Source organism: Tympanuchus pallidicinctus, unplaced genomic scaffold (assembly GCF_026119805.1).
Source record: "Tympanuchus pallidicinctus isolate F22 unplaced genomic scaffold, pur_lepc_1.0 scaffold1, whole genome shotgun sequence".
Classification (NCBI taxonomy): Eukaryota; Metazoa; Chordata; class Aves; order Galliformes; family Phasianidae; genus Tympanuchus; species Tympanuchus pallidicinctus.
Window position 1 is genome coordinate 24,557,145 of NW_026294618.1, and position 17,998 is coordinate 24,575,142.

The window sequence follows — 17,998 nt, forward strand, 5'->3', positions numbered from 1 at the left end:
GAACTCAAAGCAGGCTGGAAGCAAGCCTGCAGTTTCTGTTTTAAGGAACCAAAGCAGATATTTTAATGAAATACTCAATTTTTTTTATCTCCAACTATACTATGGAGTATGCTATATACTATGCTGAAATCTCAAGATGACACACAGGGCTGAACTACCACAGCCATTAACTAGAATGAACTACCACATTGGTATGAGTGGAATGCCACCAGCACAAAACCTTGTGCAAAAGACGAGGTGATTTATTTATTTTTTCTTAAACTTTCTAGGGTCCTTCAAAATTATTCTTGCTCAAAATAGGGCCACTTTCATTTGGAATGAAATATGACACAAGTAACTATACTGCGAAAACGTAAATGATCATTACAGACACTATGTTCATGGGAGACTTGATCTAACGAAAAAATATATTGTAGTTCAGACCCCAAAGTTATTGGGCACTATATAAGAAACATTACATATGTGAAGTTAACACTGTAAGATATTTAAACCCATATTTAAAGACTGCCGGACTGCAGGCAGGACACTGCACTGAACAGACCCAGGATCCACTGCCAATTCTCCCATATCTACAAGATCTTTTAAAAGTTATTATACAGCTGTTAAAAACCTTAATAAAGATCATATACTTCTCGTTGAACCCAAATAGGTTCTCTGTGAGCTCAGTTCTCAGTTCTTTGCAGTTGCCAACAGAGTCTTAACACCTAAATTTTTGAAAAAGAGAAGCTCATGCAAGAAATCCTGTATAACAGGACAAACTGCTGTCCAGTGGTACCAGAGCCTCCTTGGAAAACACTTAATTCACAGAGAGGAAGACAGTTGTAGTGCATTAAGTCTTCCGTAATTAAACTTTTTTGCTTTAGTAACTATTGTAAGTAACAACTGAAACTTGAAGAAGAAAGTCAAATGTTCATTCAGCAGTAGGCAAACACTGAGTCACGGAAGAACAGTTGATGTGAGTTTTCAAAGCTGCAAGTTTGTTCTCCAATTCTGTGTGATTTATAGTAAAGAAACAGGAATCTAGTAAAAAGGGCTAAGTTGCACACGTGATTTCTGAGCCGTAAATGGCTGCTGGTGGGCATCTGGGGATGCAGGCATGGGCAGAAACTTAAAACTAGCTTTTGGTTCATGTTACAAGCAGCAGTAAAGCTTTAAACTGAAGTGGCAGATTTGAAAAAATAGTGCAACCCCTTAGACTATGCTTTCTCCTGAGAAAAGTTCTTATTTGTATCTGTTTTCAGGTACCTTGCACAAGAAACAGAAGTATTTAAGAAGATGCTACATTTTTTCCTGCTTCTTTTAAAGAAATTCTATGCTCTTTCTGTTACAGCATATTTTAAAAAGCTATTTCATCTCACAGCATACATTTTTATGTTTGTTTTTTTTTTAAAACTTATTTATTTTATGGCATAGCGGAAAGCATTCACTGTATGGCTGAAAAGGAGCCAATGTGCATCAAAGTATGAAAGAAATAAATTCATTCCACTTGTAATGAGATTTCTCTTCAGTTTAGTTTGATTACCTTTACTATTGTGTCCAATGCTATTTGGAAAAAAGAGACAAAGACAGGGAAAAGAATCAAAAGCCAAGCAATTGTACCTGTTCTGAAGAATATCTTTGCATATTTACAATACAGTAATACTACAGTAACGACAAATTGTAATGGCATTGTATCAGTTATCAAGGTGATGAGAGTTGATCCTGTCCAAAGATCACACTGGAAACTGGCTATGCTCTTACAATGGGCACAACTCTCAACGACCAAGAATATGCTCATCATGTTAAACAATAATATACCTGTGATTTAGAAATAAATGGAGTTATTCCACTAACAAGTATTTCAAGGTTTAGCTACAATCAACATTGAAAGTACAAATCAAAGGAGGAAGAAGCAAAAGTTCAGCATCATCTTTTATTGTGCCTAGAGGTAATGTGGCATCTTGTGATGTTTTTTCTGCCAGAACTCTGTAGGATCATTCCTCTTGGGTTGTGTCTGTTATAGAAAAATAGACTTCTGCTGAGCCAGTGGCACCAGCTTAAGCACAAAGATTTAGGGACTCACATTAGCCACAGCAATCTAGAAGAATCACTGCAGTTTTCATTATATCTGCAGCAATGTTCTGCAAAACTGCTGCAGCTATTTTGGGGCATCTTCAGAAATTTCTAACACAACTTTCTGAGAGATGTATATAAGCTTGGTGGAGTTGCTGATATTATTCATGTTAATTAACCTGCATTGCCTTTTCAAACTCGCCCTTTTCATGCACTGTAGACACAGTGGCTCTGCAAAGGACTCAAGTCACCCTCATCAATAGTGTAAAGCTTGGAAAGGAAACAGCCCCAGTTCTTTAACCTCTGAAATGTACACACAGATTTCTTTTTTAAGAATAAGGAAATTCTGAAAATGAAATAAATCTCCTTTAATAAAAGGTTTCCAAAATTAGAAAGTGTACCTCCACAAACTGGTGTATCACTTCTTTTTGAGCACTAAGTAAGGATTTGGGGTGTAAATTTATTTAATCTTTTCCATCAAGAATATTACTGACACTCAGCTTCTGTTGCTCTGATGCAGCTGAGCAGCCAGCTTACCAGAGAAAAGCCTGCATGTGGGCAGTCTGCCTGGGAGCTGGTTCCGCCTTTGGCATACCATGGAGAGTCTTAAGGATGTTCTAGTTTACAGAGAGAAATTACACAGATTTTTTCTGAAAATTCTTTCAGAAGGAAATATCAGTAAACAAACAAACAAACAAAAAAGTTGTGTAAATGAGGCTAGCTTGTTTCATGGCAAGAAAACTGTTTTAATCAGATTAAGTTGCATTTTCCATAGAATGATAGAATCATAGAATTGCTCAGGTTGGAAAAGACCTTTAAGATCACCAAGTCCAATTGCAACCTAACCATACTACCCTAACTCTAACAACCCTCCACTAAATCATGTCCCTGAGCACCACATCCAAACGTGTTTCTAGACATATCCAGGGATGGTGATTCAACCACCTCCCTGGAGAAACTATTCCAGTGCTTAACAATGCTGTGTAAAGAAGCTTTTCCTAAACCTTCCCTGGTGCAACTTGAGGCCATTTCCCCTTGTCCTGTCACCTGTCACCAGTGAGAAGACACCAACCCCACTCTTCCTGCTATCACCTTCCAGGTATTTGAAGAGAGCAATAAGGTTTCCTCTCAGGCTCCTTTTCCCCACACTAAACAGCCCCTGTTCCTTCAGTCTCTACTCGTAGGGCATATTCTCCAAGCCTTTCACAAGCCTTGTTGCCCTTCTTTGGACCTGCTCTAGCACCTCAATGTCCTTTCTGTATTATGTATGTATGTATGTATGTGACATAGCAATTTAGGCCATTATTTAAGCCCACAGTTAAATGTATTTTCTGTAAGATTTACCAGGTTCTCAACCAAAAATATCCTCTCTTAAATGCTAATTGCTATTATTATCCAGCCCATGGACATTCTCAGTGTCTTTTCCTAGGAACCAGCAACAATGATGTATCTAGATCAGATAATTCCTGTCTGTCACTGTAATTGCAAGAGGTTAATTTTCTTTTCAGTCAGTGATGTATAAATTGGATGCAGATAATAGTTGCTTATGGGGCCTTCTCTATAGAAGTTGCTTCCATCACTACCATATTTAACAGTTTTACTACAGAAGTTCACATTTTACACCTTTGTCAAATGAATGACGTTCAATGAAGTTCACATTTAACTTCATATGGCTTTTTAGTCCTAAATACTGTATGAAGAGGAGAAAAGAATAACAACTGAGTTTTGTTTCTGATGACATACTCATGAGTGAATACAATAACTGCCATGATGGCACTGTTTGTTACAATAAGATTTAAACAGCGTGATATGAAGAGTTGACCAATCTCAAAATCAGAGGACTTCATCTATTTATGTGCTTAAACCTCTTTATCTAGTAACAAGCTCTTCACACTTCTCCGTCTGGGCAATTGCTGCCTTTGGCAATAATGATCTGAGTGGGTGGCTGAGAATGGAGCTGGCAGACACAGTACAGATGCAAATTACTGTACTTAGCAGCACTCACATTCATTTGTCCAGGCAGTCATTTTCTATAATTCCAGAAGTAAGCCAGAAGTCATAAAATATTGTACTTGTCACTAACTAAAAATAAAATATGTTACGTAATCAGCCTTTATTATCATAAAATATAGTGTTAAATAGATAATTGAAGTGTCAATATGCCCAATGTCATAAAGAAATCGCTGAAAAAAATGAAATACACTCTGTGTGCCTAATTTGTCTTTTTGTGTTTTATTTTTAATACTGCCATTGGAGATCTCCTAATGCAAGTGTGACTGTTGATATTCATTACCAAGGCCAAATAATAACAACCATAAAGATGGTAAAATCCTGGTTAGGTTTTCCTTCACTCTAGCAAGTTATTTCTTTCATTATTTTACCTACTGAGATGAATTACAAACGTGACAGAAAGGAAAACCAAACAATGCACAGCATTACTAAAGGCTATCTACAGTTCACTGAAATTAACAGTCATTATTTCTGTGTTGACTGCAATGTTGCTGTTCCACAGCATATAAAGTAAGAGTCAAAATACAATATGAACTTGCATATGTATTAAACTTCTTGACTGTACAAATAATTACTTGACGTGCAATACCCAGGCCACGATTTCAAATGCAGATTTTTTTCCTTTATCTACAGTGCATTTTTAAACATACATAAGTAAAATTTCACTTAATCTTTTTTTTAAACTATGCCCTGAATAAATATTCAACCTTCTAGAAAAGTGGCATCCAAATAAACAATAAGAACAAGCCTAAAGAAACAAAGGAGAAAATCTATTTGTGTACATTGACATCACAGCAGCAATCTCAACAAGCTAAACTTTCTCAGGAGAAATAAGCTTTTCTCGGAACAAATTAACTTTATTTAAATAACAGTGGCAGTAACTATAACTGTAACTGTGGTCTTATATGATTATATGAGAAGACAGCAATTAAAGTAACAAGTTTTTGGAATCAGAATCTAGCTTAATTCTATTGAGTCATTAGTAAGAAAATTGCTAAGGCACAAATGTATCAACACTAACTGCAATCAGAATCCAGACAGTACCTTAGCTTTATCCCTCATGGAGCCTTTTCCCAGGATAGACATTTTTGCTCCTGTTTCTTCTTGTAACCTCTTCAAGGAGTTCCCTCTTGGTCCAAGCAACTTCCCAACAAAATTGAACTAGAAAGTAAATAAGAAAACTATTTTAAAACAAGGAGCATTTAAAAAAAAAAATAAAAAAAATCACAAATCTTCATAAATGAGTTGCTTTAAGAGAAAAGTTTACTCTTATTTTTAAACAATACTACTATTTAATTCTAGGATTAATTCATATAAGTGTGAAGAATGGCGTTGTTTTCTCATGTGCTTTGGAAAGGAACTATAAGCACTCATAGTTTATCTGAAACCCAGGAGATTCGTCTTTAGGAGAAAAATGGACAACAGCTGCTTAGGTTTAGCAAAGTGCTAAACAAGATCTTGGCTTATTAGATGACATAGGTGAAACTAAGAAAATGAATATGTTCTTTCCTGCGATAGTCAGCTTTATTGGCAGAATAATGTATTTTGCAAAGCTAGAGCTTTTGATAGGTTTCTAAGAATTGATGTTTTACATATCGATTTTAAAGTAAATGTCGTTTCACGTATCGGTTTCAAATATCTGTTTTGCCAGTAACTGAACAAGTCACACAAACAGATCACTCCAGATAACCAGGCTCTTGTCTGAGGATTTTGCAGAGCACTGGAATTTGTCTGATATGCTGCAAATACTTTTAAACAGTGTACAGTTCCTATGGCACATACATTGTTGTATTTTTTTTTCTGCACGAAGAAGAGAGATGTCTACTTGAAAATTCTTTGACAGAACACTAATTAAATAAGGCGTTAATGCTTTGTCATCATAAAGTACCAAAGCATGGAAGCTATCAGGTGCTCTGCAATCGACAGTTTATTCAACTTAGTATGTGTTATGCTTTCCAAAATCTTTTTGGATATGACATGATGTCTTTGGAAATTGATGGAGAACTCTGGTCTGTCTTTCAATAAAGACTAAGCTCACCTGAGAATAAAGGTGTGCAATTGTATCTGCATGACAATAAGAATAGCAATCAAGGACATGCTGGTGTCAAAACTTAAGGAAGATCACAAATGATACAACCACAGAATCATCTAAGTTGTAAAAGACGTTCATGACCACTGAGTCCAACCATCAACCTGACCTACACCGTCCCATCACTAAACCAATGATATGTCCACACATCTCTTAGATACCTCCAGGGATGAGGAATGCAGCGCATCCCTGGGCAGCTCACTGCAATGCTTGACCACACTCTCCATGAAGAAATTCTTCCTCATGTCCAGTCTAGACCTCCCCTGGTACTCAGTGTGTGGCCGTTTTCTCGTATCCTATCACTTGTCACTTACGTAAAGAAACTGACACCCTCCTTGCTGCAATTGTAACTTCCTTCAAATATTGGTTAAACCATCGAAGAAAAAAGTATGTAATCTCAGGAAAAAATAAACACGTAAGACAAAATCTACTTCCACCTAAATTAACATCACCAATTTCAGTTAGATAAAATGCCTAGGGGGAAATAGCAAGTGGTACAGCTGTGGAGAAAAAGAACAAGCTTCGACGCTCAAAATAACATTTTTCAGGCTTGTGTGCTTGCAATTTGTTCCAACTTTCTCTATTGATTTAATAAAAGTCAGCAACTCTTTCAATAAATCCCATCCCTTTAAATCATCATGGTATCAGCAATACTAAGTCTGTACTAAAACTGTAGCTATGTATCTTCCAGGGCCAACTTTGCCTGAAAGAAGTTGCTCTCTTCAGATGGATTATTAAATTTCATATGCAAATAAGCCTAACGATGAGGAAGGAGTGGCAAAGACTGAATTTCAACTTTAATTTGAAACTATATACTAACCCTAGGACTCAATTTATAAAAGTAAGATTTCAAAAATGAAATCTCATGCGTGTGCAGGCTCATTAGAGAAGATTGAGCAAACAGCTGAGCTTTCTCTTCTCTGCAGGAAATACATGTGCAGGAAGGCAGTTAAAAGATGAAATCTTTTGTGCCACTTACACTTCACTAATCGGAGTAGAATCCGAGAGAATTTATGCTGCATTCCATTACTGTCTCTAAATATTAGGAAAAACATGCCTTTCAAAAGATGAAAGTCTACGGCTGCCTAAGTTTGGGTATAAGAGGGCCAGTCAAAGCTCAACAACATTTGCTCTCTGAACAGAATAAAACTATTAAAATAGAGCTTATGAAGATTTATGTTGAACATTTATACCAAGTACTTTATAAACTACCTAATAATTACCTTGAAATATTGCTGCAAAGGAGCAGTATGGCCAGCATAAACTACGTACAAAGTGGATTTTAATCACTTCACCGGAAATAAGTGGCTGGGGATTTTAATTCTATTGATTATGTAGCAGACAGACATTCACACTTCATCCACCTTCTACTCTGAAGAAAATATATCAGGAAGCATTCCGTTACTTGCAACTGAAAAAATGAATTGCTGTTAGTTTGGGTGTGTCTGAAGTTGCAGAAAAGCTAGTGAACAGTATCAGAAATTCTACCACTGTCCTCAGTCTTCCCAGCATCAGTAAGTTCTAGGGACACCAGCTATCCTTAGCATTAATCTGCAATCGTAAATCTGAAAACCCCTTCCAGCAGGACGTGCTACACATCAGCATTCTTTGTTTGCTTCATGTTAAGCCCTGGAGAAGAGAATCCCTAAAACTAACAGCGTGTTGTCAAGCTGGAGCACAGCACAGGCAGTCTGTCTTCCAGTGTCAGCGCTTATTATGCTGATATATCATGCACAGCATTTTTGAAATACCAGATATTAATTATAACCTGTGCTGTTAAAAAACATGTACATTAGTTCTTAAATATATCCCGTAGCATACAAACAATCTTGCGACAGTCTAAAGTGTACTATAGTATCTTTAGTTCACATATATTTTCATTGTCATACTTGAACTTATCCTCTCCAATTTGGACACAGGTTGTTTTTGATGTGACTTACCACATCAGCAAAATTGTTACAGAATTGAAAATAAACATGCAGACAAGCATTTATATTAACTTCTTGTGGTTTAGTTCTACATGCGATTTAACTCACAGCTACTTCTCTGAACTTAGAAGCTTCTTTCTTTGCTAAATGTGACTTTTGTAGATGCTTTTAAATCTTTCTTTTAAGGACAACAGATACTAGCACTGGTTGATTCTCTGATTGAACTGTGGGGCCTACCACTGGGATTGAGTGACCACAGGACTGGATGTGAGGGTTGTGGCACCTACAGAGCCCGCCAGAAGAGTTAGAATAACCTCAGGGTCTGCCAAAAATGTCAGAACAACTGCAGGGCTCTTTGCAGGAGCTGGAGCAACCACTGGGCCTGTAACAGCAGCCGGAGTGACTGTAGGGTTCACTGCAAGGGTTGGCAGAGCAATCACAGGAGTTGGAGTAACCACAGGATTTGTCATAGAAGTTGGAGCAGCCACAGGGCTCACTGCATTGTCATCAGATCCAGAGGTGTTCTCCTCTCCTTAAGGATGCTGAACAGTGTTGAACAGAGCTTGGTGGTCATAGGCCAGGTCCCAGCACATTCCTGTGCTTTGTGTTAGGATTGTCAGGGTGACAGCATACCTTTTCCAAATATTGTAATGTTTTTTTAGGATTCTGCAGGTGTTAATAAGTGATGTTCCAAACCACTAGGGTTGCCCACTGTTCTAAGCACCTGTTCATACTATGAACTACCCCTCCTCAGGGAAAACCTCTGGGTGATATGCTTAAACAATTATTTAGTCTTAAACATAACCTGAAACACAGTCATAACACACAGCAATAGGAGCATGCTGGTTTGAATATCCCACAGATTTTCAGAATTCTCAAGACCTACTGTAGCTAGCTCTTGAGCTCTATGGAAAGAAGAGAAGGTGAAAGGGAGGCTGAGGAACTCTAGGAAGTGTTCTCCCCTATTTCATCCATAGCTGGGCTCCGTAAGGAGACAAAGCAAAGAGTGTAATTACTAATACTACCAATTGTATGGGTTCCAAAACTCAAAGTCAAGGCTACACAGCATAGGAAAACAAAAATATTAATCCAACCCCCAGAGGTGAAAAACAAGTCAGCAGAGAAAACAAGCAGCAGACAAGGTGCTAAACAATATAATTCCAAGCGAAAAATCTCAAAGAGCTCCATAAACAGACAAGAAATTAACACTGTGACAAGCAGTCACCAAACTACCACAGCATCCTGTATTAATGTGGTGCGATCAGATCTGCTATCTCAATCCTTCAAGCCCCACGCTGGATGCCAAGATGACTGCTGTGGTTTAATCCAGCAGATGGCTGAGCATCACACAGTCCTTTACTCACTCCCTCCCCTCTATAGTGGGATGGGAGAAAGAATCAGAAAAAAAACACAAAATAGAACTTGTGTGCTGAGATAAAACTATTAACTAGGATAGAAAAAAGGAAAAGGATAAAAGTGATTATATCTATGTCAGTCTGTCTATAGATATGAATGTATATAACAACTAATATACAAGCAATTGCTCACCACCCCCAGCTTATGCCCTTGAGCAGCAGAAGAAAAAGAGATGAAGTCCCACCCCTTCAAAAACCCTTCCTTGTGATGTCACATGGGATGGAATATCCTTTAGGCCAGTTTAAGTCAGCTGTCCTCGTCCTGTTCCCTCCCAGCTCCTTGGGCCCTTCCCAACAAATGGCCCTGGCTCTCTACAACACTGCTTGGCTACAACTAGAAGCACTGGTGTATCATAAACATTGTTTTCTCCTAGAACCAAGACATGGCATCGTACCAAATACTCTGAAGAATACAATTCCATCCCAGTTGAAACTAAAACATAATATCTATTGTATATGATGTTGTGAATTCAAGGAGAAGTTTCTTTAGTATATGGCGTATTAAAGCAAATTGTCCAGGACGTGAAACACAGTGGGTGTTTGAACTTTCAAGTAGGCATCCAAGGTAAATAGACACAGCTCCATTACTGCATTTGTGTTGTATAAAAACGGTGAAAAGAAAGTGAATTTATACTGTAAAAAGCTGTAGCTAATATTAGCATACTTGTCTCTTCACCGTTTTCCTGAACTAGGTATGAGATGCATATGCATACTATAGTGAGCTAATAATGATAAAATACTAATACTTTCATATAGAAACTAGAAAATAAGTAACAACAACAGCAACAAGGTTTGAAACCCTAGGTTTATGACAGATTCAGTAAAAATGCATGGATGTTATTTTTCTTTTCTTTCTGTAAAAATAAGGGAATCTAACCAAACTTTTTTTTTTTAATTATCATTTTTATTCATTTATTATTATTATTTTTCAGTTATTTCGTTATTTTTAGTTATTTAGGAGACTAGCCGGCAGACTGAGAACCATCCAAGTAAGTTGCCCATGCCTTGCCCTGGCAGGGGTCCTGCCTTTGGTTCCTTGCACCGGAGCAGTCTCATGGACTTGGCAGCCACAAATACGGCTTGAGGAGCTAGGCAAATAGCAGCTGTGACTTTCAGGACTACCTCATATTTTAATACTCAAAAAAGCAATCAAACTTTTAATCCTTTGGTTGTATACACAGGACTCTGTCAATAAGGGATAAGCATGCTCTTGAATAACCTAACCAATATCTAATGCTCAGTTTGCTTGTGAAAATCATGTTCAGAGCACTGCTTATACAAGCCAAGGAATACTGTGAACATCCCTTGAGGTTGGGTCACAGGATCTGAGGTCTGGTGGAGTCTTCCAAAAGCATGAGGCACCATGGGCTGAGAAGAATCACCCCTGCTGGAGTCACCATCGTCGCAAGGATACTGAAAGTCAAGCATACTAAAACCATACCTACCTCCTCCCTACCTCTCTTCTGCACATGGTGACAAGAAAGCTCATAATCAGATTGAGTGAACCATCATATAACTTGTTATGTTATTATGTAAAGCTCTAAATAGCAGTTTTTTCAAAATTAAAAATCTGCGTTATTAGGTAAGATTTTGAGCACCTCAGGACAGCATAGATAAAGGTATAACAAGTCTAATGTTACATTTACAGCATTACTATTTGAGCCTCAAATTTAATACAAGTGAAAAAAAATGAATGTTCACATTTAGAAGAACAATTGTTTGATGAAGCCCAAATACATCCCTTCTAGAATACTATTTTATACATACCATTTAGATTGGAATTTACAAGCAGAAATGAGGAAAAAGTGTACCTGAGTGACTGCTTTTATTCTACACAGAATAAGAGTATAGAAAAGAAGCAAAGCCTAGATAAATAAGGAATGGTCAGACAAATGCTTCCCCCTGTAAGATAAAGCAATACAAAGCCTGAATTGAGAGACTTCATATATATTTTTTTTAATCCTAGGAAACAGTGAAGTAGAAATAGCAATGACTTGAACAATGCAAAATAGGTTTATTTCTTAGTATGCTTGATTCAACATTTGTCATCAGCTCATTTGTGGGGGGACAAAAAGCCTTTCCATATTCAGAATCACTTATTCTGACAAAAAAAAAAAATTAACTGTTCAGGAAATAAATAAATAAATAAATAAAAAGTTCCTATCTAAATTCAGTGCTGTGCTAAAGAAAAAGGGGAGGAGATAAAGGTATTATTAATTCCCGAGTGAAGGCTTACTGGTTAAGACCTGCTTATAAACTAGGTTTATTCTTGTCCTATTCTAGGACTTCAGCTATTTCAGTCATTTTAGAATAGCATTTATTAAAGTGTACCTCATCTTTTGATATGCAGAAGGGACTTCCCTCTACATAAAGGCAGCACTAGAAGATTATGAAGGTAAATTTTGTTTCTCTCAACACCTTGTAAGTACATAAAGCTCAGCAGATTGTTCAGTGGACAAGTTTCTCTCATTCTTTATATGGTTGCTTACCTCAATACCCATTCAAAATCTAGTATTTTAGCTTTTCCAAAATGCAGCTAGCACTCCCAATGAGAATGCAATATTACTTTTTATTCAAGCTCTGTAGTGTTTGCTGTCTCCGGAGGTGTGCTTACAAGAAACCTGTTTGGTAGGGTCAAATTGCAGGATTCTATTTTAGCCAGGAATGTCAGGAGACAGAAAGCAGCAGCAGCAGAAGAAAATGAGCATATTCCTTGATAGAGGCCCTGGAGACCTACTCTGAAGGAGATGTGCTAATGCCTTCTCAGACTACTACACTACTTCAGTACAGAGGTCCCAGAGCCAAAGGAGAAGGTGCCCTCTTCTCAATAGTGCTTTCCACCTGATCTGTTTGTGTTGGCTTTGAGCAGACAGCTGATACTTGCTCACAGGGAGAAAGATGAACACAATATGAAATGCTCAAAGGAAAAACACAGCTTCTTGAAAACTCAGGGCCAAATTCATTTCTGATTTAAATCAACAGAATTGCCTCAAGAATAAATTAAATCCAAATAACAAAGCTAGACTCATTAAAGCTACCATGTCTAATGGATTTACCAAAAAAAAATAATAAGCATTTTCATTATACATTTTTTTTATCTTGAAAAGTGTTGAGAGTTCTTATTTATAGTGTGTTTGAAGAAGATGGTGTAATATTTGCCTGGTGTAAAATTTGCCTATTTATGAGCTCAAAGTAAGCATCTAAGCCTACACTGAAAATGTATTTTTGGCACAGTTCCACAAAACAGATGGTCAGCTACTCTAGATAAACACCTTCCAGATACAAGTCCATACTGAGATAACAAAAATATTCCCTCAGTCTTCATTGTAAGCAATTTTCAGTCAGAATTTGGTAACAAGTTCTATCATTAAATGAAGGAACTTAAAAGGGCCTTAAAATTAAAATAAATTATGTTTAAAAAAAACCTGAAGTTTGGTATTTGATGTGTCTTTATTCTGTTAAATGTAGCAGCTTTCTTAGCCAGAAAATCTGAATAGATACTTCTCGAATACATGAATTAGCAGTATGATCTATTATAATCCAGTAATTTGTCAGACACCCAAACATTTCATTATGTGTGAGTCTGTTTTTAACTTTGACATGAGGTACTTGAGAAGAAGCCAAGAAATCAATTAAAGTTCCGGATCTTTACTAATCTGCAATTAACAAGTTTAAGGAGTTTATGACTCAGTGCTACATGTCTCAGTGCAGCCACTTTTTATTATTTTAATTGCAGAGATCCCCAGAATTATACTAGGCACTGCACAGACACAGAAGGACCCTAAAGAGCTGTGAAGTATGCTAAATATGTATATACATATAAATCCAAAATAGATCTTGCTATACGTATATAGCTACTACTGCTTCTTTGGATGGTTAAGGTGCAACTGCAGAAATTACTGCCATTAAAGTCATTGGGTCTGGTTACAAAAGTGACACCTTCACTTGGTATTACTCAAGTGCAGCAAGATTAAGTTCTACTGACAAGACAGCACAGTTGCCTGCTTTTTCACCTCAATAATGTAAAAGATGTAATACTATATTTTATCTTTGGTTATTGCCTTCTGGCCCTATTTTGGCTGTATTTCAATAATGAAATACACTACAGATATTTCCTGATGCTGGTTTTCCAGCAGGAGCACTGGAGGAAGCTGAGGGCAGGCAGTGATGGATCTTATAGACACATGTTCATAAAGAGCCCATATGGACTGTTCTTTAGAGGAAAGCTGTTCAAAAAGAGTGGTATTTTTAGAAAAGGCAGAGGATGCTGAGTTAATAACGATTTTGCCCATTGCTTCAAAGCAAAGTCAGAAAATGCAGTGAACAGTCATATTCTATTAAGGGCAAGGGGCATCTATGGAACAGAAAACCTCCCTTTTTACATTCATCTCATGTCTAGCACAGTCAATTTTAATATTTAGAAATAGGTAAAATACAAAGTAAGATTGACTCATTTAAAGTATGTTATCTAAAATGGTATTCCTATGAATTGTAGCAATTCAGGCTGCAGAAGTTCACCACCAAGTTTTTTTCAAAACGCACAGTTTGTTTGTACTGAGCATATGCACAGGTATGGAGCTAGGTACTAAGAATACAACACTTAAAAAGCTAATCAACATTCGGCTAAATGGGCTTATTACTCCCACAAATGCACAATTTACTGGTCACAATAATAAACACCATCTGCTCTTTGCTAACTGACAGCAACCTACCAACCTTTTTCTAACGTATGAAACTTGGAACTTAAAAGGAAAAACTAAAGGATCTGCATTGCAGTGGATTTTCAAGTGTATCAAGTGTATCATCTCTTACTGAGATGCCTGAATTCATATTAGCTGAAAGATTTCTCTTTGCCAGATGCTATATTTGCAAAGTTAGGTTCTAAGTCAACAAGAATCAGGATAATTTAGATTTGAATCTTCAACTAAAAAACTTAGGTATCTTTCATATACGTGTTAGGGATATTGACAAGTAAAAATGCAGTGTGAAACTCAAATTTATTTTCAGACAATGAAAATTAAACAACAGCTGATTTGGACCCAATGTGTTAATGAACTAATTAAGCACACATGCATGTAAACATTTAATTTTGTAGAAAGCACTGTATAAAATCATAAATGGCTTATGTTAATCTAATTAAAAACTGTATTAGTCAACTGTATTTTGCCTTTCATTGTTAAAGTAATTATACTTACAACAGCATTTGTGTATCAATTTATATATACCAAGCACTATGCAAATATTCATTTTATTCTCAAGTCATGTTTATAATCAAAGCAAAGCATAACTTTAAATTGATTGACATAAGCAAACTCACATACCACAACATAAATTAAATCAGTCTGGGAAAGCACTCAAAAACATCTTTCCAAATTCTAGTTTCTTTTTTTTTTTTTTTCCTTTTTTTTCCCCCTCTACATTTTCTATGAAGTTGCATGCTGATCTAATTGATTGTTCTTTACTGCGAAGAACAAACACATGAAAGTACAATCTTTCTTCCTCAGAAGAAAAAGGGGTGGCCAGCAGGGAGAGGAAGGTGATTGTCCCTCTCTACTTGGCTCCTATAAGGCCCCATCTGGAGTACTGCCCAGGAACTTGGCTTGTTTGGCTTGGAGAAGAGAAGGCTCCAGGGAAACCTCATTGTGGCCTTCCAATACTTGAAGGGAGCGTATAAACTGGAGGGGGAATGGATGTTTACAAAGGTGGACAGTGACAGGACAAGGGGGAATGGTTTTAAACTAATATGGAAGATTTAGGTTAGCTATTAGGAAGAAGTTTTTCACACAAAGGGTGGTGATGCACTAGAGCAGGTTGCCCAAGGAGGTTGTGGATGCCTCATCCCTGGAGGCATTCAAGGCCAGGCTGGATGTGGCTCTGGGCAGCCTGGTCTGGTGGTTGGCGACCCTGCACATAGCAGGGGGTTGAAACTCGATGATCACTTGGTCCTTTCCAACCCAGGCAACTCTATTATTCTATTCTATTATATATAACATTAATATATATATACATATATATAGTAAACCCTCTGTAATTTGACATAAATGTACCTGATTTGCTAATTGTGAAGAATCCCACATGCAAATAACATTAATTCTTCCATTCTCCGTATTTGTTAATGTTTGTAATTTTCTGGATAGCTCATATTACTCACTAATTGCTGCTTGGAATACCTATTCACTCTCATCACAAACCTAAAAGTTACTGAGGCTTTAGGACGTTAGAGTGTCAAAAGAATGTAAAACACTAAGAATGAACTGTTATGCTTTCCTGATGGTGTGCCTTCACGATCGACATAAATATTCTTTAGATTTTGTTAAAGAAAGACAGAAAAAAAATGCTTTCATTACAACACTTTAAAAGAAAAACAAGACATACTGCATGTGAAAAATAAGCTGTAAAGAGTGAAACTGGAGAGCTTGAGAGACTTTGAATAAGACAGGAAGGAAGTCTTGTCATTGCAATACAGCAACTCCACAATTAAGAAAACCGTGTCTGGGAAACTTACCTGGTAAAATGCTAAATGATCCACTCTTTTAACCAGCAACTTTTTTCTTCTCCATGCAATTTAGACTAAGATCTTATTCTCACTTTAAATGCTATTATAGAAGTAACACTGAATTTTCCTCTAACATGATATTAATAGTCTGATAATGATTAGAAAAGGTAATGGTTTCAAACAAAGAAGTGAGAGTTAAGTATATTAGGATGAAATTCTTCTCAGAGGATGGTGAGGCACCAGAACAGATTGCCCAGACAAGCTGTGAATGCTCCACCTCTGGAAGCATTGAAGGCCAGGTTGGATGGGACTCTGACAGCCTGATCTGGTGGGTAATACCCAGCCCATGGCAGAGGGATGAAACCAGATTATCTTTAAGGTCCCTTTCAACTCAAGTCATTTTTTGATTCCATGATCTGTTAAGAATCCAAGAACATACTGGGGACAGTAATTTACAGTCTTTGTAAATCATAGAAATAGAGGAATGCTGGAGAGAGTATCTGGAGGCCAAAATTAGGTAGTTTGAAAGCTGAAACTGGGATATGCACAGCAGTATTCTATACAATATTCTCATCACACCATGTGCAGAAGCAGAGAGAAAGGGATGCAGAGAAGAAAAGCTGCAATGATTGGTTGAAATAATGGTGTTAGGAGGAGGACTTAATATTCATCCGGGATGGACACCTGTAGGATAGAAAGAGGCTAGATGAAAGGAAGATATCTCATTTGAAGTATGAAGTATCTATCTATGGCTTTTAAAATCAATAATAACACTTAAGAGCTTTTAATCTAAAAAGTGGAACAATGTTAGTGGCATAAAAGTGTGGATCATTATCCATTATATATCTGTGAGGGAAGGAACTGAAGGAACTCTATGTTCTCAAATATGAGATAAGATGTAAGAATGAAAATGAAAGAATAAGCAGGAAAGAAGCCAGAAAAAGCTGCTCTAAAATATCATCCAAATAACAAGCACAGAAAAAAAAAAAAAAAAAAGAAAAAAAAAAGCCCTCCTATATATGCATGCCATGCAAATAATAGATTTAATAAACAAGGTGAAGACAGGAATCTGTAGTTAAAAGGGATGACGGAAAGAACGAAAGATAAAAGAACAAGGAGACACTTGGATATCTTTACTTAAGGAAGTAAAATCTGGTTAAAATGTTCTGATTAATAATTCAAGCACATAAATTGAGAGACTGAGAAAAAAAATTATAGGAGAATGTAAGTATTAAATCTGAACTACCTGACTAGTGTTGTGAAACTCTGCAATTTGCCTAAAAATAAATGTGATCACACATGTGAGACATGGAATAATTCAATTACCATCATGGAACAGCCTGCAAGTGCAGAAAATATGATAAAGCTGTTAAATAGCAGGACTGAAAGATTATCAGAATCAGGAAAAGTATCCTTTTAAAATCTGAAGTTGTATCCATATAAGAAAAACAGAAATGACCATAAACTCTATCAGCCTTAAATACTAAGAAAAACAAACAAAACAAAATGGTAATAGAAATAGTTTGAAGAACAACTTGGAGAAAGCACAACAGAAATAAAATATTTCTTACTCAGAAATCAGAAAGAGAGCTTGTCAGGCTAACAGCTGTTCAGGCTACAAAAGGAGTCTTCAAGAAAGATGAAGTGAGCACAAAAATAAAATGTGTTTTCTCCATCTGGGTTCATAATGGAGGAAATTGTGACAGGTGGCTTGGGAAGAAGGTAGTGAAAAAATTTCCTAAGAATTTCCAATTCAGTTGCTAATAAAAGAGAATAAAGAATAACATTAGTGCACGGGTGGTATTAGAGATCTATAAAGTAGCATAATGCTATTTTTTGTTCTTTTCCTTACTCTTTCCTGTATGATTTGTAACACAGTATGTACAACTTGTCTTCTTCACTGCTGCTGAGCTGTTATTCTCTGTGACGCCATTCCTGACGAATCAGCACATAATTTTATTTCCTAAAGTGAGGTGACTTTTTTTTTCCATTTACTTTACACTTCTTT

General features: G+C 36.7%; 1 protein-coding gene across 6 annotated transcripts in view; it reads right to left on the bottom strand.

Annotated features, from left to right (window-relative positions):
* KHDRBS2 (KH RNA binding domain containing, signal transduction associated 2) overlaps positions 1-17,998 on the bottom strand; it is a 334,761-nt gene that overhangs the window by 217,432 nt on the left and 99,331 nt on the right. For all 6 annotated transcript variants that reach the window (XR_008206779.1, XR_008206778.1, XR_008206780.1 and 3 more), the window contains exon 3: positions 5,107-5,223. Coding sequence is in view for 2 of the 6 variants with exons in the window: in XM_052682944.1 (XP_052538904.1) it covers positions 5,107-5,223 (117 nt within the window). In the remaining 4 variants the exon portion in view is untranslated. The remainder of the gene's footprint in view (positions 1-5,106; positions 5,224-17,998) is intronic.